Below are 27,513 nucleotides of genomic sequence, written 5' to 3'. Positions count from 1 at the left end.
CGAGAACCAGCTAGGAATGTCAACCGTTGATTTGCAGCTCCGAGAAGAGGCAACCGCAGCCACAATCCTCTGATGTCTCATTTAGGATATTCTAAGATTACCTACTTATGCTTAAAATTATTGAATGCTCAATAGAAGTGTCACCGTTCCCTTTAATTAACTAGTGAGCGGACAAGACCTATTCAGTGCGTGCCTACTAAACCGGAAGCTCAGGCACTTGATTTGACGAAGCGAAGATTCGATGATTGAGGAGGGTACAGTTTTTCTTCTAATTTATGCTTTTGTTTGAAATTTGCATTAGCGCGAATGAAGGTTTGTGAAGTGTTAGCTTTTAATTAATTTAAGACAACATTATGCACATTCTGCACCCTCGTATTATAGTCAGCGGGGGATTTTCCAGTCTGTCTGCCGTGTCCTGACTGTCAGGGATCATTGTTCTGTCAGATTTTAACAAGTATCGACATCCATGAAAAAAACGAAATCTTCAGCAACCAACTGTCATTTAGAATAATTTTCTTCTGATTTATAGAAATCCGGTGAATTTATTGAATTTCAGTTTGGGGAATATGTCCTTTTCCGGTTTTCGTGGTTTATTGAGTAAGCCTTGGAGCACCTGCATAAAATGTGTCTAACACCATGCACACAAGGATTGAGCTTCATGGTAATATTTAATAGCTGTTCGTAAGATATAATTAGAACAGTTCAAGTATACCCTGACTTTTTTAGGGATCTATTATTCTAGGTGGGCCATTAACAATATCAAATCCATTTGTATCCACATTGTTTTTGCAAAAGAAAGTTTAAGATCCTCAGATTCTTATGCACTTCCAAGCCTTCATGTTATCAGATTTCGCATGTATACATTTTCTCGCACTGTCCCATCTCTGATTATTGTATGTGCTGTGGAATCTGTCCAATTCGGATGTGTTGGGAATGGTAAATAAGACAGTTTAAGGTGAGGTCTGGATTACACAGAGTACTGAAGACAAAACGAAAAGCAACGATCATTCATCTTTCTTTGCTGCTGCTTGTGGTACTGATGTCATACTTCTCAGCTAAATCTTTCTGTTTTGGCACTGACTTAAATTCCTCCATTAAAGCATCTTTCTTAGCAAGTGTAAGTTAGATACAGGTTTTCTTTGCCGGTTGATCAGCCATTACGATTGATAATGACAAGCTGTATTTACTGTTATTTATTAACACATTAATGACACTGAGTTAATCTCATTAAGTTGAGTTTCTCATTAGCAGGTTGAGTAAATTCTAATTAGCTTAGCGGACAAAAAAGTGTTAATATCAATAGGATTATATGCAGGATTAGCATTGTTGTTTTAGCTGACAAAGACTGTGCTTACTTAAAAGTGAGAGCACATCCAATCTGGTTTGGTCCAGTCTGATTTGGACAGTTTCTTTTCAATAGTAAATTGGTTGTTGGGACCGTAATTTTAGTCTGAAAAAGTCTGAATTAGAGAGTCAGTTTAAGTAATAATAATTTTTTAATGAATTGAGGGGACCAGAAAAAAGTCTGGTTTTCACCGAAATCAGAATTTGAAGCTGTCCGATTTGGAGCGTTAGGTATACTTGTACTTGCGAATAGTGATTTTTTAATACATAAGCCACCATTTTTATCTCATCTGCTACCATGGCTACAGTAGCAACAAGTGATGATTCTTCTCAAACTATGTACATGATGTACATCACATGAAGAAATTGACAATATATGCTTCAGGGTAAAAATGAAATCTTTAAAATAATGTTGTTTGTCAAGGCTTACACATGTTACAAGCAAAAACTGATAATTCATGGATATATCATGTATATAGGCAGATTTGTTTCAAGGTTGTATTAGAAAATGTCCAGTTGAATTCACAAACTCCATACGTATTATAATGAGCCTTAAAAAGCAGCAATGTCTGGTAATTATTCTTCTCATCTATTTGGTCCAAACTTGATTACTTACAGACCAAAATAATAAGCTTTAGTTATATCTTAATTGTCTTGTGTGTAGCCTTTTCTTCTTGGGCTTAGGTTTCACTGATAACCAGAACAGGACCAGTAAACATGGTTAAAAGAAAATGGCTTCATATGTTCAATACTAAATTTTACAATATAGCACTGAACAGGTTGAATGAAATCCTAAATCACCACTGGATTTAACACTAAAATATAAGCATTGAAAAATGAAAAGAATCCCTGTGGTGGAGGTCTAGGTGTGCTGACAATTTGTAGCTTCTGAGCTCAGGAAGTAGAAGTATCTTGTTTATGTGATTTTGTCTGGTCAGAATGGGGCCAGTGCCTTTTTCTTGTCTCTATCAGCTTAATGACCATCTGACCCATGATGATCCGAGGTAGAAACGGTCTTCAGCAACCCATGCCTGCCGTAAAAGGCATCTCTGCTAGTCGTAAGAGGCAACTAACGGGATCGGGTGGTCAGACTCGCCGACTTGGTTGATGCATGTCATTGTGTGAGTTCATTGTGTGAGTTCATTGTGTGAGTTCATTGTGTGAGTTCATTGCGTGAGTTCATTGCGTGAGTTCATTGCATGAGTTCATTGTGTGAGTTCACTGCATGAGTTCATTGCATGAGTTCATTGTGTGAGTTCATTGCGTGAGTTCACTGCATGAGTTCATTGTGTGAGTCCACGTTCTAGAAAATCCATATCACCCTTCAGCCATGTTCAGTGCTGCCGTCTCACCTTGTACAACATGTGACAATAACATTGTTGAACACATTCCAGTGTGGTAGCCAACTTGCCATGGAGCAGAAACAGAAGAACAAGGATAGGGTGGAACCCACCCAGTACATGGTGATGACGCTGGAGTCTGATATCCTCACCAAACACAAGGCTAACACTACCTACACCCCGGAGGAGACAGAGGTGAGAATTAAACCACTAATTGCCAAAGTTTACATTAAGTGTCAAGTCGAATCGAAAAATGATATACAGAAGTTAGCAACCGATTCCTGTGATTGAAGAAGTGAAGCTATTCCAGACCAGTTTCCTGTATATGAGATGTCTATTATGCATGACCATAGTAACAACTGACAAAAGGGCAGACAATTACCAAATTGTTAAAATGTACAGGGAATGGTTTCTTTATTCAGGTTCCTAACAAATTACTGATGAAATAACGCATGCAACATATTCTGGTATTTCGCAAGAAATTGAAATACAAACTGAAGATTTTCATGTTTAGGACGTCTCATTTTTCAAATTGTATGATGCAACCCTCAAGATGGTGAAATGGGGTTTAATGTTGAGTTCCCCCTTCGTCGGGCAGTTATGGAAGACCTCGGGCTTCTGCAAATGATAATGGCCTGAAAAATAGCGTTACCCTTATATTAATGATCAACTGAACAATAATTGTCATTGACAGAGTCTGGAGGCCACATCAGGCCTTGGCTATCCTTACGACAGCAGCCAGGGACTGTCTTCAGAAGAAGAGGAGGGAGAAATAGATGATTTTGTCGTCGTGAAAGCTGAACCACAGGATCCTGTTGATAGCAACAGGGAAACCCCATGTCTTCCTGCCGAGACTAGAACGGAATCCGAGGAGAGCGTGGATGACGATGACAATAATGATGATGATGAAGAGGAAGATGACGACAGTGGAGAAATTCTTGACCCTGTGGAGATCAAAACCGAATCAGATGACACCATGGAAGATGCCACGGCTGAACCAGATGATGACGATGATGATGGTAATGGTGATGGTGATGATAAGGATGATGACAGCAAAAGTGATGAAAACATGACTCAATCAGTTGTGATGAGTTCCACTGACACCAGTAAAGATCGGGGAGAGCAGAGGGATGGCAGTGACAATAGCAGAGACAACGGTAGAGAAGTCTCCATGCGGCTTCCTGTTGAGGTCAAGAGGGAACGGGAGGATACTGATGAAGAACCAACAGGGGTGAGTCTTTACAAGGTGGAGAGATTTTTCAAACAGCCTGTTGTTCCCTTGTGTGTCAGGGTTATTGGCACTGCATGTTGTTGTGGTTATGAGAATGATCCATACCGTGATCACAGCTTCTGAAGAGCTGTTTTGATGCAGCTTTTGACCCAATCTCTTTAACATCAGGTCTTTTGCTCTGATAATGATGGAGTAGCCTAGTGGTCAAAGACCTGGGTTTGACTCCCCACATGGGTAAAATGTGTGAAGTTCATTTCTGGTGACCCCACCGTGATATTGCTGAAAGTGGCGTTAAACCACACACTCATTTAATCACACACACAGGCATGCATGCACTCGCTCACCCACCCAAGAATACTCCAGAGGACAAGTAGAAACTTTATTTTGCTATTCTCAGAGCTTATAGATAGCTAGTCTGGCTTGTTTACTTTTTCTGTCAGTTAAGTCGTTTCAAATTTGTAGAAACAATGAGGCGTTGAGAACTGGTTCAGAATCATAGCTCTCAAATGCTGCTGGTCAATGAGGACTACCATCGTTGGATTTTTACTCGCCTTGACACACTTTGTAGTCAGGGGCAAGCAGACTAGCATGATTTTTTAAGGCTGCAGGGTTTTATGCAATGCACAGATGTGCGTCCTACAAATGTAGAGGATGGACGCGCAATACTTTTTTATTGTACAGCGTATCAACAGCTGTTGGGGTTGTCTGTTATTTCATCCTTCAATCATGACAACTGTCCACATGATCACTGATTCATTCCAGACTCTTAAAGTAATTATCAAACTGTACAGTACATTACACCGTTTCATTACTTTACAGGACCTAGCCTGCAGGGGCGGTCGGGTAGTCTAGTGGTTAAAACGTTCGCTCGTCACACCGAAGATCCGGGTTCGATTCCCGACATGGCTACAATGTGTGAAGCCAATTTCTGGTGTCTCCCGTCGTGATATTGCTGGAATACTGTCAAAAACGGTGTAAAACCACACTCACTCACTCATATTGCCTGCAAGGCCTCTTGAAATTAGTTATTGTGGGGCCCCACAATGTAAGTCAAGGCAAAGCCATGTGTCTGACATGTTATTGATGTTGGCAAGATGAGTTGAATTGTAATGTTTCCCCCCAGGAGTCCTCAGCAAAGTACAGACGTGTCACCCCAAACATGGACAGTGTGCGAGGCCGAGGGTTTGTACAGGAGAGGTTCTTCCATAACGGACAGGAGTTTGACCTTGACGGTGTCCTCGATGACTATGGCCCTCAAGCTGTGAGTACCCATAAAACTGTATCATGTAAGACTTACCGTATTCCACGTAATAAGCGCCCAGGGCGCTCTCAAAATTAGAAATAGGGGGCTCTTATTAACATGATTAAAATATTATTTGTGTGAAAAAAACAGTTGAAAGATAAATTTCATGTAAGACTTAATCCTGAAAGTCAAGGGGTCCTTCACACTCTTGTTAAGTTGTTAAGTTTATCAGTGAAAAGAATATGGAGTCCTTACATTCAAACTTCAAGGATCCCAATGCCTCCCTCCACTGCATGTTTACTGTGTTTGCAATATTGCATTACATCTAGGGATACTCAAGATTTCTATCACGAATAACTGAATTATTTTTCATGTGACTTGAACTTACTACAAGATATCCTGATGGAGACCGGGTTGGGTTGGCGTATAAGCACATTAATCGTATTGCAATATATCACAATACGGAGAGCTGTATTGGAAAATATTGGTACACAAGGGTTGTATTGCGATTCTGTGTACATTTGTGTGTTTTAACTGATCTATTGGTAATCTAGGGCTCTCAATGCTTTTAAACAGGTGGTCACTTGAACATTCAACCTTGAGGTCATACAAGAGACGAACAACTATTAGGCTAAACAAAATAATAGTCTTGGTTCTCAGGCTTCATCATAAAGTATGCCTCATGTTTCAATTTTATTTCCATTTTCAAAAAATGTACAAAATCCTAATCATGCTAATACCGTATTCGACGTAATAAGCGCCCAGGGCGCTCTCAAAATTAGAAATAGGGAGCTCTTATTAGAATATAATTTTGGTGAGAAAAAAAAGAGTTGAAAGATGGTAAATTTCGTGGCTTATGCTGACAGCCTGAAATGATACAGAAGAAAAGTCGTATTATACACGACAGATATATTTTCCAGAATTTAATTGCCCATAATTAAGGGAGCATATAACACACGAGTGCGTATTATACACGAATAAATAAGTCTTGTGTACATTGATCAATTGGAAGGGGTGCTAATTGGGATTGTTCACTAGTCAATATGTTAGCAAATATCGCCGTGGGCGCTTATTAGGACGGGCGCTTATTACGTCGAATACGGTACTTAAAAACAGTGCGTTCCAATATGGCACACAGTTACTTCCCCTTACATGCCAACTGCTTTTACTGCACATCTCGTGTTATGGTCATGGTGGCAATAGGAGTTTGTATGCTTGTGTATGTAGGGAGGCCCTTTTACAGGTTGATAGTACACAACTGTTTATTTGGTTATATACTAGTTCGAGAACAAGCAAAAAAAAAAGCGCTGCCCGCCCGCACTGTATTTTCAAAAGTAATTGCCTGAGAACCTTTTTTTAAGCCTTAGTTTTCTTTATATAATAAAATCTGTAACAGTATTAGATTTTTGCAAGAAATAAATTATGGCTAGTGGAAACCTGTACAAGGTCCTCGCTGTCTTCCCCTCCAGCACAACAATTCAATATTCTATAGTAGAGCAAATCCTATAATGGGAAGTCATGTCAAGGCTTTAGCAATAGAGATGCTGTTATTACAGAGAAAGTCTGGCGCCAAGAAGGATGGATCGGGTGGAAAGTCGGGTAAGGGTGGAAAGCGTGGCGGGACACAGCAGGGTTCTGCCGAGTCAGAGGAGGAAGACGCTGAGCCTTCAAATCTTAGCATCTTCAAGGAGGCTCTGTTGAGAAAGAGATATTTTTCCTGGATGTTTGAAGGAAAACAGCCTGCAAAAGACAAAGAAAAGGTAAATTTAGTGGTGTTAACAAAGATCTTCTTTCACGTGTTCATGTATATTGTGGTACTGTTCAACTTCAGATTTTTGCAAACCATGAAATGAATGAAGATTATTCTCCCTTTTCATATGATCCTGAATCGTTCTTGACTATTTTCAGAAAATCATCAAAAAAGTCAATGTGGGAAAAAGTAACCATTTGACACAAGTCATAGCAAAAAGCACTCGCTTTCTTTATTTCCCCTTACTTATTATTTGTATTTAAAAATAACCTTTTTATGAAAATTATTTTTATTTCAATCTTTGTAAACTGGAAACCAACCATGAATAAGAAGAGGCTTGAGTTATTTTTTCACGCAGGATAATTAAAATTATTTGTAGGGACATAGAATAGTTTGGTCTAATCATGCTGATGGAAACAATGTAATACCAGTGAACAAGATATGTCATTCTGAACTTGAGGACCACATCTGTGGTCTAGTAGATAGAGTGTCTGCCCAGATTGAGGAAGGTCTGTGGTTCAATCCCGGGGTCCCCTTTTACAAAGTGATCGTAGCGCTACAACAGTAGTAAGTCAATGTTAAAGTATAAGACTTTCGATCAACTTAACGCTACAATCACTATGTGGAACGGGGCCTTAGCCATGTCATACCAAAATACAAGAAAAGACAGCACATGTACATGATGTTGCCCTGAAGGTGTTCTGCGTCAAGGGGATGAAAACAACCACTGGTCGGCTCAGAATACTGTGTCTTAGTAGGGTATCCATGTTAACCTCTGTTATATCAGTATGCAACATATAAACATGATAAAACCGGAATACGTCTGGACTAGTTCAAGCAGCCACATGTTTGGCACACACACATGCACGCACACTAACTCACTCACTCACTCACTCACTCACTCACTCACTCACTCACTCACTCACTCACTCACTCACACACACACACACACACACACACACACACACACACACACACACACAAACACACACACACACACACACACACACACACACACACACACACACCCACAAAATATACATGTAATAACCTTGAATGTGACGTCAAGCCCCATTTCACATTACCACATCTATACTTGAGTTGGCAATATTGCAAGTGGAATGACCGTTTCCATACTGTTTGGGGATTGAAAAGTTAGTGTATTTATAGCTCTGTTCTCGAATAGAATGTCCAACCCTGCTATTACCTCCATCCCTCTTGAGCAGTCGGGTAGCCTAGTGGTTAAAGCATTCGCTTGTCACGCCGAAGGCCTGGGTTTGATTCCCGACGTGGATACAATGTGTGAAGCCCATTTCTGGTGTCCCCCGCCGTGATATTGCTGGAATATTGCTAAAAGCGGCGTCAAACCATACTCACTCACTCACTCACTCCATCCCTCTTATGTATATTCTTCAGGATCTGAATCCCATCCTTCCAAGCCAACCAAGGGACTTCTCTGAGACGGAGGCAAGAATCTTTGCAGAACAGATTACAAAATACAGAGATATATTTCAAACCATCAAGCGGAGCAGTCCATCACATGATGCCAAACTTAAAGAGGTGTGGACAAAAATCACAGAGTGTGTTAACGAGGGTAATGAGGGACCTCAAAGGACAGTCGATGAACTGCAGCAGAAAGCTCAAACTACATTCAGCCAAAATTGTCTAGGTGCAGATGTGCTATCTGGTGAAGAAGCTACAGTGTTTGTGGAACAAATCTTGAAATATAAGGAGTATTTCGAAGACGTCAGAAAGAATGACCCAACTCGTGATATCGAACTGACAGAGGTATGGGTGGAGATTACCAACTGTGTGAACAAGGTAAACAAGGGACCTCGGAGAACAGTCGATGAACTGAAGAACAGATGGACGCTAGCTCTGGTGGAGAGGAACATTCCAGACCCCAGGACACAACGTACTTGTAAGTTGTTGGGGAGGATTAGGTCTTCAGCAACCCATGATTGCCATAAAAGGCGACTATGCTTGTCGTAAAAGGCGACTAACGGGTTCGGGTGGTCAGGCTCGCTGACTTGGTTGATGCATGTCATTGATCCCAATTGCGTGGATTGATGCTCATGATATTAATCACTGGATAGTCTGGTCCAGACTCGATTATTTACAGACCGCCGTATATTGCTGGAATATTGCTGAGTGCGGCGTAAAACAACAAACCAACCAACCAACTATTCCGTGCATAAGTACTGATGAGCATTATCCACATTCTAGGGCAGTGTAGAATATGATGTCAGTGTCACAAAGTGAAAAGGGACTGCCAGCAGTATATATGGTCCTAGATTATAGTAGGTACCTTGTAGGATGAGATGGTAATGTGTCTTAACTTTCTAGTGCCCCACAAACTGCTTGGGTTGTATACTTCCCCGGGAACTCAGAATGAAAATCGAGTGACCACTGATCTGTTGCCCGGGCTAATTATGATGTAGCTCTTTGAGCATGGAGTCATGTGCTTCAGAAGTGGACTATTATCATGATTATAGTTATGGTTTATGGTGATATTATTATTAACTTAGATATTTGCCAAGGAATCATGTTAATAGTCTTTATAAGAATGTTTTATTCATTCTGTCGCTAAACAAAGATCTGAGGACATCCCATTACGGGTCACGTCAGCGAGAACTAAGATCTGGTTTTAATGAGATTGCCCCTCATACTAGATTTGCACTTAATTCTCACCAAACAACAAGAAGCATGATTAAAATGTCCCTCCTTGCCTCTGCCATTTGGTCAGGATTCTGAGAGTAAAGGTGGCACGTGGTCCTGTGCACAGGTCACAAATCAGGTGAAGTTAAGCAACATTTGTCTCGGGAGAGTAGTTGGATGGGTGACAGCGTTCAGCAGCTTGACTCCTGAGAGTTTGTAGGGCTTCGGTCCTGCCCCACACTGAAGTGTGCCTCTGTTCACCCAGCAGAGAGTGGGTACCCGGTAGGATGAGATGGTAATGTGGCTGTTAACCTTCTAAGCGCCTCACTGGCAGCTTGGGTTGTATACTCCCCAGGGAGCTGAGAATGAAAATCGAGTGCACGCTGATCCATTGACCGGGGTAATCATAGTGTAGCGCTATGAACATCCACTTGGTGAATGTAATCTGGCACATTATAAATGCACCTTTTTTTTCTCTTATATTATTATTATTATTATTATTATTATTATTATTATTATTATCAAAGTAGACCTTCATACAGGTATTGAAAGGGAATTTCTTTGATTTAACAAGATAATGGTGAGGGATGCAGTAAACAACCAGTTGGGCAAGTCTAATATCATCCATGAGAACATTTTGACAGAGAACTTTGCTGCGTGAACTGACAGAAACCAAAGAAATTGGTATGTGGTAGTGAGGCCTGAAGGCTTGCAACATTACATGAATGTTGTCTGAGTTTGAATCCTCATTCACGTTGTCATACCTGGACATACGCTTCCAGTCTCTGTTACTTATCAAGAGGCAAACTCCACTATATGTTTTCAAATTATTTCAGTATATTATCGGTGAGAACAATTTGTGAGACAGAGAACGTGGTGAAACATGCTGTGTTTTTGTTTCAGGTGAGCATCCGTTTAGGTGTAAACTGTGTGGCAAGAGCTACGTCCTGAAGAGCAGTTTACAGGCCCACGCCTGCAAGGTGCCCTGTCCTGAAGGGGGGGATGTCACCCCTGATGATGATGATGACGATGTACGAAACATGTTTGTTAAGTTCACAGAAAATGATAGCTCAACATATATTATCCCCTGCCACAAAGTGGAAGGGGGTATTGAAATGGATGATGTCCGTCCGTCTGTTCGTCTCATATTTCGTTTCCGGAGCAGAACTCAAAAACTATGAGAGATATCTTAACCAAACTTGGCACATTGATAGGTCTAGTGGTGAGTTGGTGCCTTTTGATAGTTTGGGATTTTTTAAGAAAACAACTTTTTTTCGAGTTTCCATCATGGCAACGACTTTGAAAAAATGGCAGTAGTGCACCTATCTGAAGCAGATCTTGAAAACCGTACAATATTTCTTCACTAAACTTGGCACATCGCTAGACCTAGTGGTATTAAGACTTTATTTTTCAAGTTTCCATAGCAACAACTCTGAAATGAAATGACTGAAGATAGCAGTTTTGCTCATTTCCGGAGGGCTAATGCCTTGTACACAACCGGACATGTCATATTGGTGGGGGATTGTTTATTTTCGTGAATTAATTCCATGTGTAGATTCTGGGTGAGAACAGGTCCGCAGTACTTCATGCTTGTCATCAGAGCTGGGGTTGTCAAGATCTGTCACTTGGCTGATTGTAGGTCATATTTCATATGCTAATGGTGTGGATGTTGAACCATGCATCTGTTTACTTGGCCCGGATTACTGTGGTAATTATGTGATGGCACGTGGTCCTGTGCACAGATCACAGCGCACAGGTCTCAAGTCAGGTGAAGTTAAGCAACATTGGTCGTGGTGAGACGTTGGATGGATGACAGCATGACTACTCAGGTTTTCAATGGCTTCAGTCCTGCCCCACACTGAAGCACCTATATGCCCCTTTGGCATTTGACTTTGTTCAAAACATGCCTCTCCTGTTCACCCAGCAACTACTGGGTACCCGGTAGGATGAGATGGTAATATAACTGTTAACCTAATGCTGAGAATGAAAATCTAGTGCACAATAATCCATTGACAGGGGTAATAATATAGCGCTTTGAGCATGTTGTTATTATTATCAATCATGATTTATTAATGATCAAGCTGGGGGCACGGGTGGCCCAGTCGTCTAAGGCGTCACAAATCGCTGTGCAGAGTTGCGTCCCTTGGACACGCCAGAAACCTATGATTGTGGGTTCGAATCCCGATTCGCCCCGATTATGTTTCTAGGTTTGTCAGCACCATATCCGTGCTCGTGGGTTTCACCGAAGTGGTAAACGCCTGAGACCTAGATCTTTGGGCTTTCCTTCCTGTGATATAACTGGAATACTGTTAAAAGGGCCATTAAACCCAACTCACTCACTCACTCATCGTAATGTTATCCTGACATGAGCATCGTACGCCATGTACACCAAAACGTTGAAGGATGGCTCTTCATTGACACCCACCACTAGTCTGCCTGGACTTTTGGGGGTTGCGTCCCATCCGGGATTCGACCGATGCTTTGATAAACAACTAACAGACAACTTCAAGTAAAAAACACCCTTTTTAGTTTTGTTGCTGTACATATTTGATTCTAGTGACCACGAATAACGAATTCAATTCATGAACCGATACGGTTCAATTCACCGAAGTGAATTGTAACAGCCCTATTAGTCAGATTGCATCACTAGTCAATCATCCGTGTCATTAACTGAGGAAGCTTTGATAAACAACTAACAGACAACTTCAAGTAAAAAACACCCTTTTTAGTTTTGTTGCTGTAAATATTTGATTCTAGTGACCATGAATAACGAATTCAATTCATGAACCGATACGGTTCGATTCACCGAAGTGAATTGTAACAGCCCTATTAGTCAGATTGCATCACTAGTCAATCATCCGTGTCATTAACTGAGGAAGCTTTGATAAACAACTAACAGACAACTTCAAGTAAAAAACACCCTTTTTAGTTTTGTTGCTGTAAATATTTGATTCTAGTGACCACGAATAACGAATTCAATTCATGAGCCGATACGGTTCAATTCACCGAAGTGAATTATAACAGCCCTATTAGTCAGATTGCATCACTAGTCAATCAGTCCGTGTTATTAACTGAGAAAGCACCCTTTTTAGTTTTGTTGCTGTAAATATTTGATTCTAGTGACCACGAATAATGAATTCAATTCATGAGCCGATACGGTTCGATTCACCAAAGTGAATTGTAACGGCCCTATTAGTCAGATTGCATCACTAGTCAATCATCCGTGTCATTAACGGAGTGTGCCCCATCTTCGACTTTCAGGAGGAGGAGGAAGATGAGGATGCAGAAACTAGCACCCCTAGGGACTTCTCTGAAGCAGAGGCAGGTGCTTTTGCCGATCAAATCTTAAAATATAGAACCATCTTTCAAAATATTAAGCGGAGTAGTCCAGTTCACGATGCCAAGCTTAAAGAGGTGTGGGGGAACATTGCAGACTGTGTCAATGAGGTCAGTGACGGGCCTCACTGGACAATAGATGAACTGCAGAAGAAATGGGTCTCCACTTTGATAACAAGGACACGGTCCACAAAGCCCAAGTCTCAACGTAGGATACACAAAAGCGTTATAAATGCACCAGTATTTTCAGAGGAAGAAGCAAAAGTGTTTGAGGAACAAATATCCAAATATAAGGAGTTCTTTGAAGGCTTCAGGAAAAATGACCCAACACGGGATGCACACCTCAAGCATGTGTGGTCGGAAATCACAATTCGGGTCAATGAGGTCAACAAGGGACCTCCAAGAACAATTGATGAACTTCAAAGCAGATGGACTCTATCTTTAGTACAGAGGAACCTCCCCGACCCCAGCACATACAGTGAAAAGTACCAGCGTACATGTAAGTTGAACAATTCATTTGTATTAATGAATATTAAATATTCAACTTTATTATTATGCTGCTTGTCTAAGCAAAAGGGCATCTGATCACATCACATGTTCACTGCCCTTCTGCCTATGATATATATAATGAGTAATCATTGTTTATTGCTCTATCAACAGTTTTGTAAATTTCTGTGTCATGATACTAAGTTTATTTTATGTCAGAATCCTCTGTCTTTCTATATATAATGGCCCCCATGAATATCCAGGATAGAATTGGTCTTCAGCAAACCAGGCTTGTCTTAAAGACAACAGGATTGGGTGGTCAGGCCTGTTGACTTTGTTGATGCATGTCATCGTATCCCAATTATGTAGATCAATGCTAATGATGTCAATCACTGGATTGTATGATCCACACCTGATTATTTATGGACCACCATTATACAGCTTGAATATTGCTGAGTTCAGGGTTAATCAACAAATATACAGACAAACATTGTTAATGTTTGTCAGGCGTATCAGATACATGATTATCATGATTATGGGGTAAAAAATATTGAGACAAATTGTGCTGGCTTTGCGTTGTTTTTTGTTTTTTGTTTTGAAGGTCACAAGGCCCTGAGTGGATTCATCAGTTTGGCAGCAAGCTTCTCAATGGGATCCTATAATGGGAATGAATATTGTTTTGTACTTCAGTTGGATAATATGTCTGTCTGTTTTTGTATTTGACCATGACGACATCATCTGATCAGCCTGAAATCCATCACTTAGCTAGGGAAGAGTCCAGACTTGATTATTTACAGACCGCCGTCATATAGCTGGAATATTTGCTGAGTGCGGCGTTAAACAACAAAGAAACAAACAAGCTAGGGGACAGCATCATATGCACACTTCAGTTTTTCTATGTGTGTACAACTCATTGATGCAGTATACGGCCCATGTACGTGATGTATAACAAATGTTATATTTTGGATAACACTTTGTTAGTAAAGTACAGATTCGCATCCTTTTGGGAGTTGAGTCCCATCCAGGATTTAAACCCACACTCCTAGAGTGAGGCACCTAATCGCCAGCACAAAAGTCAGCAATCTAACCCACTCAGCCACGGATGGGTCTCAACTCCAAAAAGTATTAGAAATAGAATCTGTACTTTACTAAGAAAGTGTTATGCCAGATATAATATTTGTTACATTTGACAACTTTCTAAATGGCATTGTGTGTTATACGAAATGTATGGTTAAGTTAAGATCCTGCCTGTTGTATTACATCAGATATCAACAGAGAGTGTTCATGTCAAGAGTGCAAACAAGTCTTCACTAACCTAGCACAGCTGAGACAACACAAGAAGCAGCATTTCAAAGTCAAGTAAGTGTGTGTTCTTTTAATGTAATGGAATATTCCACTGAATACATTGAGTTGAAGTGACCTGGGCCATGAGGAGCTGTGTGTCCCCAAGCAAGCTCTGCTGGTCGTAAGTGGCGCCCAAATGGATGGAGTGGTCGGGCTCCCTGACTTGGTTCATTGTGTGGCTTTGTACCCTGTTGGCTGGGATCTTTACCATGATTCGCACCGTTCTCACAATATTGATAACTGGATTGTCTTAATTCAGACTCAAATAGGGGCGGTCGGGTAGCCTAGTGGTTAAAGCGTTCGCTCGTCACACCGAGGACCTGGGTTCGACTCCCGACATGGGTACAATGTGTTAAGCCCATTTCTGGTGTCCCCCGCCGTGATATTGCTGGAATATTGCTAAAAGAGGCGTAAAACCATACTCGTTCACTCACCCAGACTCAAATATTTACAGGCCGTGTAGCAACCTCACTCACTCACTCACTCACTCACTCACTCACTCACTCACTCACTCACTCACTCACTCACTCACTCACTCACTCACTCACTCACTCACTGTTAAATTAATTCTCCCAAATAATGGGACACGGATGGGAAGGCACACATGCACACACACACTAACGCAATACACACAGGTTTGGTGTTTGAAGCCCAAGTTTGATGTCCTCCTGTATGATCATGATGATATTGACAACGTTTTTCTGAAAGCATCATAAATTTCTTCTTACTTGCTGTCTTGCCCTAGTATCGATGCTAGCATAATTCCCATACTTTAACATAGACTTGTTTTCAGAGTAATTTCATACAAGTTACTTTTCTGTTTCATTGCAGCTCATCTGAGCCCATGTTCAAGACCAATATTGAACTGCTCAAATGTAATTATTGTGCCAAGACATTTCAGAGGCTGGATAATCTGCAGAGACATGAGAGAATACACACAGGTACCTTGCATGTTACTGGAGAAAAAGTCATGTACAATTCTCTGACGACTCTATCATTTCTTTTTCGCAGTGATTGAACTGGATCACTGTCACTGAAAATTGTTCAGCTATATTTCCAATATTGTGTGAGACCCGTGAAGATTCCGGGGTAGAATAGGTCTTCAGCAACCCATACTTGCCGTAAAAGGCGACTATGCTTGTCGTAAAAGGCGACTAACGGGATCGGGTAGTCAGGCTCGCTGACTTGGTTGATACATGTCATCGATCCCAATTGCGTGGATCGATGCTCATGATATTAATCACTGGATTGTCTGGTCCAGACTTGATTATTGATTATTTGATTATTTACAGACCGTCGTCATATAGCTGGAATATTTCTGAGTGCGGCGTTAAACAACAAACCAACCTACCAACCAATATTGTGTGAAGCATTAACACTTTAGATGTAACATACCGTCCATAGCTAAGATCATGCTGATGTTGGCGTAGGACTGACGTAGATGCGAGGACCCTCATGGAGATTCTGTGTTGGATGATGTCCCCAGCTACCTATGCTGGCAATAAGAGGCCACCAATTGATTGGGTGGTCAGGCTGTGACTTGGTTGATAGCATGTCCTCGTACCCCGATGGTGTGGATCGTTGCGCACAATATCGATCACTGGATTATCTGGTCTAGACTTGATTATTTACCACTGTCAGCTAGCTGGAATATTGCTGAGTGCTAGTTAAACAACAAACAAACATAGATGCATAGCTGTTTCATATGTTTCAATTTGTTTGTGTAAAGTAGGCTCTGAACATGCTGAAAGGGTTTTTAGAATAACCTGAACTGATTTGAGTAGATTACTGTGTACCCTGACTTTCTACTTTGGAAATGAAAGTTATCTGACTCATGAATTTGACTTGCCAAAATATATATAGCATATGGCTCACTGAGACAGGATCAGGTGGTCAGGCTTGCTGACTATTTTGATGCATGTCATCGTATCCCAATTGTGTAGTTCATGCTCATGATGTCAATCACTGGATTGTCTGGTCCAGACTTGAATATTTACAGATCGCCATCATAGAGCTGGAATATTGCTGAGTGCGGCGTTAAACAACAAACAAACAAACAAACAAACAAACAAAACACTAAGGGCAGCTGGATGAATAATACCTCAGTGTTTGCTTCCTGGACTGAACACTTCCAATATTTGCTGGGGATGTGAAAGAAACCACGAGTTTAATATTGTATGTTGGTCTATATTTGCAGCCCCTTTATGGCAAAGAGCTGTGTTGCACACTCAATGAAAGCTGTTGTGTCTTTGTTTCAGGTGAACATCCGTTCAAGTGCAAGATCTGTGGCAAGGGTTTTGTCCAGAAGAGTGGTTTGCAGGCCCACATGTGCAAACACACTGGAGCAAAGCCTGTCAAATGTAAACTCTGCCCCATGACGTTCGCTGTGGATGATCACAGGCGCAAACATGCAGAGGTATGGGAAGAGATATTACACTGTACATTTCCCAGAACATACCCCTGTGGCAAGGGAAGAAATCGGCTCAAGCCCAGCTTGTCTAATGTTAAAGGCTTTTAGTGGGTAGAAGAACTTCAGGATTGATGGGAGGGGGGACTCCTTACATGTTATCACTATTTAGCTTGTTTCTATTGCTCTAGGGGGCACGGGTGGCCCAGTCCTCTAAGGCGCCGTGATTTGCTGTGCAGAGTTGCGTCCCTTGGACACGACAGAAACCTATCATTGTGGGTTCGAATCCCGGTTCGCCCCAATTATGTTTCTAGGTTTGTCAGCACCATACCCGTGCTCGTGTGTTTCACCGAAGTGGTAAATGTCTGAGACCTGCATCACTTCGGGCTTTCCTCCCACATTAAGCTGACACGCCGCGATATAACTGGAATACTGTTAAAAGCGGCGTTAAACCCAACTCACTCACTCACTCACTCTAAGGTGCCGTGATTTGCTGTGCAGAGTTGCGTCCCTTGGACACGACAGAAACCTATCATTGTGGGTTTGAATCCCGGTTCGCCCCGATTATGTTTCTAGGTTTTTCAGCACCATGATATAACTGGAATACTGTTAAAAGCGACGTTAAACCCAACTCACTCACTCTATTGCTCTAAACTATTAAACCAAATATTCAGTTTACGTAATACCTATTAAAGTAAAACAAATAATAAAACATGAAACTACAAACAGTATTATGACGATGAACGTTGTGAAAAAGTATGGCTTACAGTTACAAATGTTTCACATTGAAGATTAGCATTGATTAGGGGATTCCTGGATTGAAGAAACTGAAGCTGCTTCCCCCTTAGCTTCAAACTCTTATAGGGGCGGTCGGGTGGCCTAGTGGTTAAAGCGTTCGCTCGTCAGGCCGAAGACCCGGGTTCGAATCCCGACATGGGTACAATGTGTGAAGCCCATTTCTGGTGTCCCCCGCCGTGATATTGCTGGAATATTGCTAAAAGCGGCGTAAAACCATACTCACTCACTCACTCACTCACTCACTCAAACTCTTAATAGATTCAGTACATGGTGTGGTAGACATTTTGTATTAAAACCATGAGTATTAAGGGTGTATTAATTGATATAAGTGCCGATGTTGTGTGCAAACATGTTATTGTTTTGATCATGTTGATGCTTTTTTCATGCAGAAAGTACACAATGTTGTGGATGATGGCAGTCGCCCCATCCTTAAGTGCGAGATGTGCAGCTGTGTGTTCAAGAGAAAGGGAACCCTCAATGTTCACATCAGAAGGGTCCATCCTAATGGCTCGGTAAGATTGTCATTGTTCTTGTCAAGAGTTAAGTGAGGGTGAAAGAAAAGCAATCTTATTATGATCAGACCTTAGTTTTCGCTCTTGCTAAACAAAGATCTGAGGACATCCCATTACAGGTCACTTCAGAATGACCTTTTATGCACATCGACCGACCACTGAAATGACTAACAAGAAGTCGATATTAGCCAATCAGAAAGCAGCTTTCACAAGCTTTATGGCGACCTCCATTCCAGACTACGCTTTGAAAATTATTGCTTCAAATGTCCAGTAGATGGTTGGGATTGTATTGCACTACTTCCCATGGGCTATTGAAGGGCTCTTCCTTTTCAAGTTTTGATCCTTTGGAGCTAGATATAGACAATGACTTTGAGGGAATCCGTCGTACAGTCCATAAATGTCGTTCGGAATACCTTGTTAACCATTGTGTTGCATGATTAGAAAACCCAGTCCGACTGTCACTTTCCTGATCTGGTAACGACACTGGTGGGGTGAAAGGTCATTCTGACTTGACCCGTTGGGGGATGTTCTCAGGTCTTTGTTTAGCAGTGATGAGAGTTAAGGCCTGATTGTAATGAGACTGAAGGAAAGAGATGTTTATCATCTCATTCTCCAAAACTGCTGAAATAAGTACAAGTTTTCTTGATCACTTTTTAACATTGTCAGCTATGAAAATCTATTGTACTTTTCCAGCTCTATGAACTCTTCAGGCCATAAGGATTTTTGTGACATGTCTTGTTTTCTTGCTTGTTCTGCAAGGATGGTCAGTCCTACTCATAGCTGTTATTAGATGTTGGTTTGATCTTAAAAGGATGGTTTTATATTGCTGAGTGATGCTTGGCTCTATAACCATGATAGCTGTAAAGGTTATTGCTATTCTTTAAACCACAGGATCTTCAGGAACCTATGCTTATCATCAAAGGCAACTAAAAGATCAGGTGGTGAGACTCACTGACTTAGTTGATGCATGTCATTGTGACCCAATTGTGTATATATAGCTGGAATATTGCTTAGTGCGGTGTTAAAAACAAACAAACAAACCCTTCGACCACCTAGAAATACCAATCTGTTTTTATGTAGACTAAGACTGCAGCCCAAGGCGACACCCCCACCCAGCCAGGCGACCCAGCTCTGACAGCCATGTCTCCACAGCAGATCAGCCAAACCCAACCAGTAGCTACAAATAACATGGCCCCTGCTGAACGCCCTGTACCCACCGAAGGCCCAAGTGGAGCCAATGCTGCCGCCACCCCCCAGATGACCACCGGGGAACCCCCGAGGACCTCCACAACCCCCAGTGTGGCAGCAACCCCTACCCCCAGCATATCGAACAAGACAGGTGAGCTTGTGGCATTGCTTCTTGCAGTGCAGGACCCATTTAGTTGGGTGGTGACCATGGTGATGCTGGGATGTGTTCGGATAAAATAATTTTAGAAACTGGAAACTTCATTCAAGCACGTTTCCAACATCTTCCCTAGGCAAGAGAGTTAACTGACTATAAAAGTTCAGTTTCCACCCTTGCCGAACTAGGCTGGTAATATGGAGTTACATTTGGGCTGGGCTAACAAGTCTATGCATAGTCCAATCAAAATCGCGCAAAGTAATCAAAAACCAGTTCGTAAACTGTCATGCTGATTTCGGTCGATTGAAGGATTTGCAAAGCATGTGCACTGCTAACTCGTCAACAGACATTTTTCAAATCTTTTCATGATTTTAAACAAGGTGCTCACGTGATTTGTTGCAATTTGCGATGTAAGACCCGTTTTATCACAATATAGATCTTGATTATCGCCTTGACTGGGCGCCGCCAATTTGTTTGAATCAAATGCCAGTGATACAGAGAGTAGGAATCTGATTGGTCCAGAGGAGAGGTTTAGAAGAGACATAACTCGTAATAACCACTGGTGGCGCTACGATCGAGCCAAGGAATTCCAGCCTAGTTCGGCAAGGGTGGAAACTGGACTTTTAAAGTCAGTTAACTCTCTTGCCTCGGAAAGATGGTTTCCAAGGATCGAAAGAAGGAATTCATGCATTTAGTGAGATAGGATAAGTATATAAATATACAATTTAATGTAAAATGTACATTTCTGTCTTGATTTCAGATGCCTGTCCATATAAGTGTGAGATCTGCAGCCAGGGTTTCCTACAGAAGAGCAGTCTACAGGCTCACATATTCACCCACACAGGGGAGGAGCCCCTCAGGTGCAGCTTCTGTCCCATGACCTTTGCCATGGATGAACATCGACAGTTACATGTCAAGGTAGGACTCAGCAAGTCATTGACCCCTACAGGCCCCTGAGTACATTTTGACCGTCACAGCTGTAGTGAATGTGCCTCCAGTTGTAAGATGAATGGTTTGTGAGTGTGCCATACAGGCCCCTGAGTACATTTTGATTTTCACAGCTGTAGTGAATGTACCTCAAGTTGTAAAATGAATGGTTTGTGAGTGTGCCGTACAGGCCCCTGAGTACATTTTGATTTTCACAGCTGTAGTGAATGTGCCTCCAGTTGTAAAATGAATGGTTTGTGAGTGTGCCGTACAGGCCCCTGAGTACATTTTGATTTTCACAGCTGTAGTGAATGTGCCTCCAGTTGTAAAATGAATGGTTTGTGAGTGTGCCGTACAGGCCCCTGAGTACATTTTGATTTTCACAGCTGTAGTGAATGTACCTCAAGTTGTAAAATGAATGGTTTGTGAGTGTGCCGTACAGGCCCCTGAGTACATTTTGACCGTCACAGCTGTAGTGAATGTGCCTCCAGTTGTAAGATGAATGGTTTGTGAGTGTGCCGTACAGGCCCCTGAGTACATTTTGATTTTCACAGCTGTAGTGAATGTACCTCAAGTTGTAAAATGAATGGTTTGTGAGTGTGCCGTACAGGCCCCTGAGTACATTTTGATTTTCACAGCTGTAGTGAATGTGCCTCCCGTTGTAAAATGAATGGTTTGTGAGTGTGTGTGGCAATTGGCCTGGTTGAAAAATATTGTCAAATAGGATTGGAACCTGCAAATCTTTTTGACTTTTCACTGCCTTTGAAAAAAACATGGTATTCAGGTTGGCTAAAATTTGAAACCACATTTACTGAATGTTATGTTGGATAATTATCTATCATAACAACGTTTTGGGGATTGAATCAGTAATTTTGACATTACAACATTTTCATATTGTCAACTATTGATAAGACATTCTTCTAATTATTTCCAAATATTAAAAAAATTCATATCTTCATGTTAGGGTTTGATATTAGTGTAATGGATGTATGGGTTGTTGTATCTACAGAACAAGTCACTTGACCTTAAGATGTTCACATAATTTTCTTATTTTTCAGCAAATGCACAATGTGGTCAGTGATGGTCGTCAACCAATGTTCTGGTGTGAAATGTGCTACTGTGTTTTTAAGACAAACGGCAGTCTCCTCTTTCACATCAAGAAGTTTCATCCTAACTATTCTGTAAGTTAAATAAGAAACTCTAAACGTGTTCGAAGCTTTGCTGTAACGATATGTGCAACAGTAATAATCACATGCACTTTTGATGAATTATTTAATGAAAAACAATTTTGTGGTAGGTATAACAGCGTTAGAAATTGGCACTAGTCCTATAGTCCTTACCAAACTGCCCTATAGTAAAGGTATCCTAAGGACGAGTAGAAATTGGCTCATTTTAATTGTTTTGCTTTATATTATCATTATAAGGACTAGTGGACAAAAACTGTTAGTTTCTAACCCTGTATAATTGCTGATACCCTGATACCTAAGAAACCTGGATAAATGAGAACCAGATTTTCAAAAATAGAGCTCTAGGAACAAATGAAAACAGGTACAGAAATGTCTCACGAAATGATTGTTTACTTGATATTGCAGGTTCAGCATTGAGATGTGAACTCTTCGTGTGAGAAGGGACTAATCAGAGGCAGTCAAGAGTGTTCGAAGGAGAGATCTGAAAACGTGGACAACAAATACTCATATATAGCCATTGAAATAACCAAATTCATGACTCGCAGGGTTTTCCCTGCCCACACAATCTAGCAGTCATCATGACTTCCAAACAGTTTTGTTGTGAGTCAAGTAGAAAGTTTGGAAGTTGTGTATAGCTTGTGAGTGACACTTGATAGGTTATTGGTATTTGTACAAGGACACTTCTCAAAACAGCTATGGCATTCAAACCCTCACAAATGAGGATTATTTACACTTTGTTTGCATCCAATGTGCTGGACTCCAAAATCAGGACTAATCCTGTTCATGGAGATGTGTTGGTGGATAAGCATGCTGCTCTTTGTCTGAAGTTTGGAGAGGGGATTGCTGAATAGGAACAGCAAGCCACCATCCTCAATGCAAACTTGTCACACTAGCTTCCTCCATCACCCGAATACATAGTGCCTCTTGTGTAGTAACCATGACAACTCCTTCAGCCAGCTAATCGAGCAAAGGACAGGCGGAAAGCCAGTTGAGCGTGTTACAAAAACTAATGTTTCTAGCTTGACAACGTGCGCTCTACAGTAGACTCAAGGAATGATGGAGTTTCTAGTGTATACAAGACTGACACTGGCAAGACACAAGTACTGAGGCTAGTAGGAACCACCACTTGTACTATGATATAGTTATATGTGTAGTTGTGTAGTCAACTTTGATGAGTAAAATATCAAACATTATTAGAGGCAGAACAAAGTCTTAGCACTTCATCTTACACATGTGACTTGTACCCTATCCTATTTCTGTGAATAAATATATGTTAAAGCCAATCAATCCAAATGTACATTGTTCTTCAGTTCCTTAAAAACACTGGTGAATCTGACTTTGGAGGGACCCTGGCTGGCATACTGGTTAAAGTGTTCGATCTCCCTAGCTCTGAAGACTTTGATTCCTCCATAGATACAATGTGTGAAGCCTGTTTTATCTGTTCCGCCATGATGTGGCTGGGATATTGATAAAAGCAGAGTAAAACCATACACACTGACTGGTGACCAGTTCCAAGGATCCATTGCGTAGTGTTGAGAGGATGGCCACTCAAGAATACCTAACTCTAGATTCTCCACTGTTACTGTGATTGTTCTGTTAGCACCAATAGTTTGTTTGTTGTTTAACACTGCACTCAGCAATATTCCAGCTATATGATGGCAGTCTGTAAATAATTGAGTCTGGACCCGACAATCCAGTGATTGACATCATGAGCATCGATCTATGCAATTTGGATACGATGACATGCATCAACCAAGTCAGCGAGCCCGACCACCTGATCCCGTTAGTCGCCTCTTACGAAAAGCATATTCGCCTTTACGGTAAGCATGGGTTGCTGAAGACCTATTCCACCCCGGATCTTCACGGCTCGTTAGCACCAATAGGTGCGATTGGGTAGCCTAATGGTTCGCTCATCATAGGGATGACACGGGTTCGATTTACCACATGGGTACAATGTGTGAAGCCCATTTCTGGTGTCCCCCGCTGTGATATTGCTGGACTATTGCTAAAAGCTAGTAAAACCGTACTCACTTACTTACTGTTGGCACCAATAGGATGCTTATGAGTTTCACAAGAGTTGTCATCCATCTGCCTCACTTCAGGTGTTCCCCTCTATTAGGCCTACACACCCTTGGATTGCCACAGTTAAAAGGTTAAATGTGAAACATTAATAAGCTTAATATCAGTGTAAACTAAGGATTGGTTGGTTTGTTGTTTAACGCAGCACCCAGCAATATTCCAGCTATTTGACGGTGGTCTGTAAATAATCGAGTCTGGATCAGACAATCCAGTGATTAATATCATGAGCATCGATCCACGCATTTGGGATCGATGACATGCATCAACCAAGTCAGCGAGCCTGACCACCCGATCCCGTTAGTCGCCTTTTACAACAAGCAGAGTCCCCTTTTACCGCAAGCATGAGTTGCTGAAAACCTATTCTACCCCAGAATCTTCACAGGTCGTAAACTAAGGAACTTCTGTTCTTCTATTAAGTAGACAGCACAAGTTACAGGGTTCTGTGTTGCAGAACAGTTGCCTCAATAAGTTGGGTTAATAATTATTTTGGGGGGTAAAACCTTGAGCAAGTTTTTCAGCACTTTCTGGAACAAATTGATATGTTTTGCGAAAAAAAAGTTCCCTGATTTTCAAGTGGTGGGTTGCTGGGAAACTCAAAATCAACCAGCTCACATCAATGGGAGACCACAATCAACCAGCTCACATTATGAGCTCACAGTCACAGCCAACATTACTGTCGGCTCTGGGCTACTGGGAACCTAATCTATCTATCTAATCTAACACAAATGACTCCCTTAGCGCTTTTGTTAATACTGAACACATTATAGTAACATTTTATGTAACATTTATATTTATTCCTGAGTCTTTTTAGGCAGTCGGTTTTCATGACACACACTTTTGGAATGAACATGAACAGGAAAGACCTACTCACATCAGCTGTGGAGGCAGGTGTAGGAGGCCCAGCTCAATCCGGGCTCAAATCTCTGTCAGAGTGTTTTGAGCCTAGGCTAAGATCACTTCACCCTCGTGGGCTCAAATCACTCTCTTTAGTGTGTCCATGGTTGCTTTTAAGTTCTTGTATGCTTGTCTATATACATTTTACACTCTATTGGAGGTATATGTGGTTGGTAACGTTAGGTGTGATGCTTCTTGAATGACTACAATACAAACCTGTATATTATCTTCATAAGTAAGGATAGGATTTATGGATGAACAAATTTATCGAAGATCGTATCACAACAAACTTAGAGAACAAGACTAGGTAGACATTAGAAGTATCTCCATTCGGAATGTACTCTTCGTACTCGAAGACAGTACTGCTGGAACCTATATAATATTCAAATTATTTGGACCGACGAAGATCTAGTGTAGAACAGGTCTTCAGCAGCCCATGCTTGCCGTAAAAGGCGACTATATGCTTGTGAAAGGCGACAAACGGGATCGGGTGGTCAATCACTGGATTATCTGGTCCAGACTCGATTATTTACAGACGGCCGTCATGTAGCTGGAATATTGCTGAGAGCAGCGTTAAAGACAAACAAACAAAATGATATTGATTTATTTTAAACAGCAATCGCTTTTAAGCAACTGGTATGCCAGGGATTGCCAACGCATGCTTATATAACTTTATGCAGCTATACTGTGTCATTTTAGTTATATTTACACTTCTTGACCGCACTCACCGGACATTCCACTTTTCTTGGTTTTTGTAAGAATTATATTAATCTTGCCTAAATCACATGTAAAATGTACAATTGCCAACATCTGTTCACAGACAGAAGTCAGTTCTTTATAATAATTTGGACTGTTTTGATATGATTGGATGTTCGGCAATGAATAAACACCATATTCACGATCGTTTTTATATTTCGAAACAATATGTAATTTTAGTTTACTAAAAATATATTTTATATACGTGCGCATACCTTTAGTTAAACGTGGATCAGCAGAAGATCGAAACTTCAGACGGCACAAGGTAAAGGGTAAACAGGACAAATGTATGTTATGTAAAGAACATTGAGTGTTCAATTATAATATCCTCTGGAAGATAGGGAAGCAGAATAGTGTAAAAATGTAGGGTTGATCGGAGCCCAACGGGGAGTGAGTGAGTGTTCTGAGCCTAGTAGATGGGAGATGCCAAAGTCAGGCTCAAATCACTCTAAGATAGTAATCTGAAGGAATATATTTGAGCTTGCTTCACCGGCTGAATGTCATTGTAGTGAGTGAGTGAGTGAGTGAGTTGGGTTTAACGCCGCTTTTAACAGTATTCCAGTTATATCACGGCGTGTCAGCTTAATGTGGGAGGAAAGCCCGAAGTGATGCAGGTCTCAGACGTTTACCACTTCGGTGAAACCCACGAGCACGGGTATGGTGCTGACAAACCTTGAAACATAATCGGGTTGAACCGGGATTCGAACCCACAATCACAGGTTTCTGGCGTGCCCAAGGGACGCAACTCTGCACAGCGAATCGCTGCGCCTCAGAAGACTGGGCCACCCGTGCCGCCGCATGTCATTGTATACCTCGATGGATTGGTTCAGTGTTCGCACTATCATGCATTCACTGGTTTGTTTATAACGTCCCTACTCACTCACTCTGCGCACTCACTTTCACGCCACGTGTTGCAAAAGCCATGTTTCAAGTTGCAAGACATGTTTATGTAAATATTCTAGGATAAAATAAATCAGTTGACACGGTACAAGTTATGTTTGTTTTGTTTGTTCGTTGATTAACACCGCACTCAGCAATATTCCAGCTATATGACGGCGGTCTGTAAATAATAGAGTCTGGACCAGACAGTCCAGTGATTGATATCATGAGCATCGATCCACGCAATTGGGATACTTTGATGTGCACCAACCAAATCAGCGAGCCTGACCACGCCTCTTACGAAAAACATGGTTGCTGAAGGTCAGTTGTAACCCGGGTCTTCACGGGTATGCAAGTTATCGTGCAAGTTATGCGCGACAACTTATAGGAAAGAGACGAAACAAGGTAAATATCTTGTTATGTTCATGAAATATTTCTCGATCATAAAATATAAAAGTGACAAACACTGGGCATATATATTTGGCTGTCAAAGCTGTTTTCACGAGTCTTATGAAAAACGTAAATTCAGTTTGTGTTTTATCACGGTCTGCCTATCTAAATGGAAGTTTAACATATTCACATGGCAGGGAGACCAGCCGAACATTATCATGATATTTTTGCTTGCGTGCGGACTGGCTCCAGTTCGTCCATGGTGTTCCCTCGTTTCCGTGATGCCATCCATTGTTCTCGATGTCAGTCGTTCTCTTCTCGCGCGCGTATATGTTTTTGTATAAAAGGGACTGCGGTTATACATATAGAATACTAAACGAGCTCCCGTTTAATACCAATTTTATGAAACGAACGAATAGTTCTTGTATCCGACGAGCGAAAGCGAGTCAGGTACCAGAACTGTTCACGAGTTGCATTAAATTGGTACTACACGGGGGCGAGTTTAGTATTTTATTTATTACTTGCCGTTTAAAACCTTTTTTTAGAATTTCAATGTCGTGTGTGAATATAGGCAGACATCTACGCGATCCACAGCATAATCCAAATGAGT

The 27,513-nt window shown here is 41.3% G+C and overlaps 1 protein-coding gene across 3 annotated transcripts; it reads left to right on the top strand.

Moving 5' to 3' along the window:
- LOC124120886 lies at positions 1-23,192 on the top strand. Of its 3 annotated transcripts, none has more exons than XM_046483789.2 (16): positions 1-312; positions 2,739-2,879; positions 3,379-3,915; positions 5,039-5,176; positions 6,715-6,918; positions 8,325-8,829; positions 10,470-10,597; positions 12,831-13,401; positions 14,654-14,747; positions 15,564-15,673; positions 16,991-17,148; positions 18,327-18,449; positions 19,530-19,788; positions 20,552-20,709; positions 21,777-21,899; positions 22,311-23,192. In XM_046483789.2, exons 1-16 carry the CDS (start codon positions 307-309, stop codon positions 22,320-22,322), a joined length of 3,267 nt encoding a protein of 1,088 aa, XP_046339745.2. In that variant the 5' UTR covers positions 1-306; the 3' UTR covers positions 22,323-23,192. The 3 variants fall into 3 exon arrangements, with proteins under 3 accessions (XP_046339745.2, XP_046339743.2, XP_046339746.2); XM_046483787.2 differs by having other exon boundaries at positions 2-312; positions 12,828-13,401; XM_046483790.2 differs by having other exon boundaries at positions 3-254; positions 12,828-13,401.
- Positions 23,193-27,513: the final 4,321 nt, after the last annotated feature.

The sequence above is a fragment of the Haliotis rufescens genome, unplaced genomic scaffold (assembly GCF_023055435.1).
Source record: "Haliotis rufescens isolate VD_foot unplaced genomic scaffold, xgHalRufe1.0.p SCAF_9, whole genome shotgun sequence".
Classification (NCBI taxonomy): Eukaryota; Metazoa; Mollusca; class Gastropoda; order Lepetellida; family Haliotidae; genus Haliotis; species Haliotis rufescens.
This window is presented reverse-complemented; position numbering and strand designations above follow the sequence as displayed.

Bases quoted from the DNA above. Each gene is read 5' to 3' on its own strand.
- LOC124120886 (XM_046483787.2), top strand. The intron at 15,674-16,990 runs GTACCTTGCATG...TCTTTGTTTCAG, and splicing joins ACATGAGAGAATACACACAG to GTGAACATCCGTTCAAGTGC. The intron at 19,789-20,551 runs GTGAGCTTGTGG...TCTTGATTTCAG, and splicing joins CAGCATATCGAACAAGACAG to ATGCCTGTCCATATAAGTGT.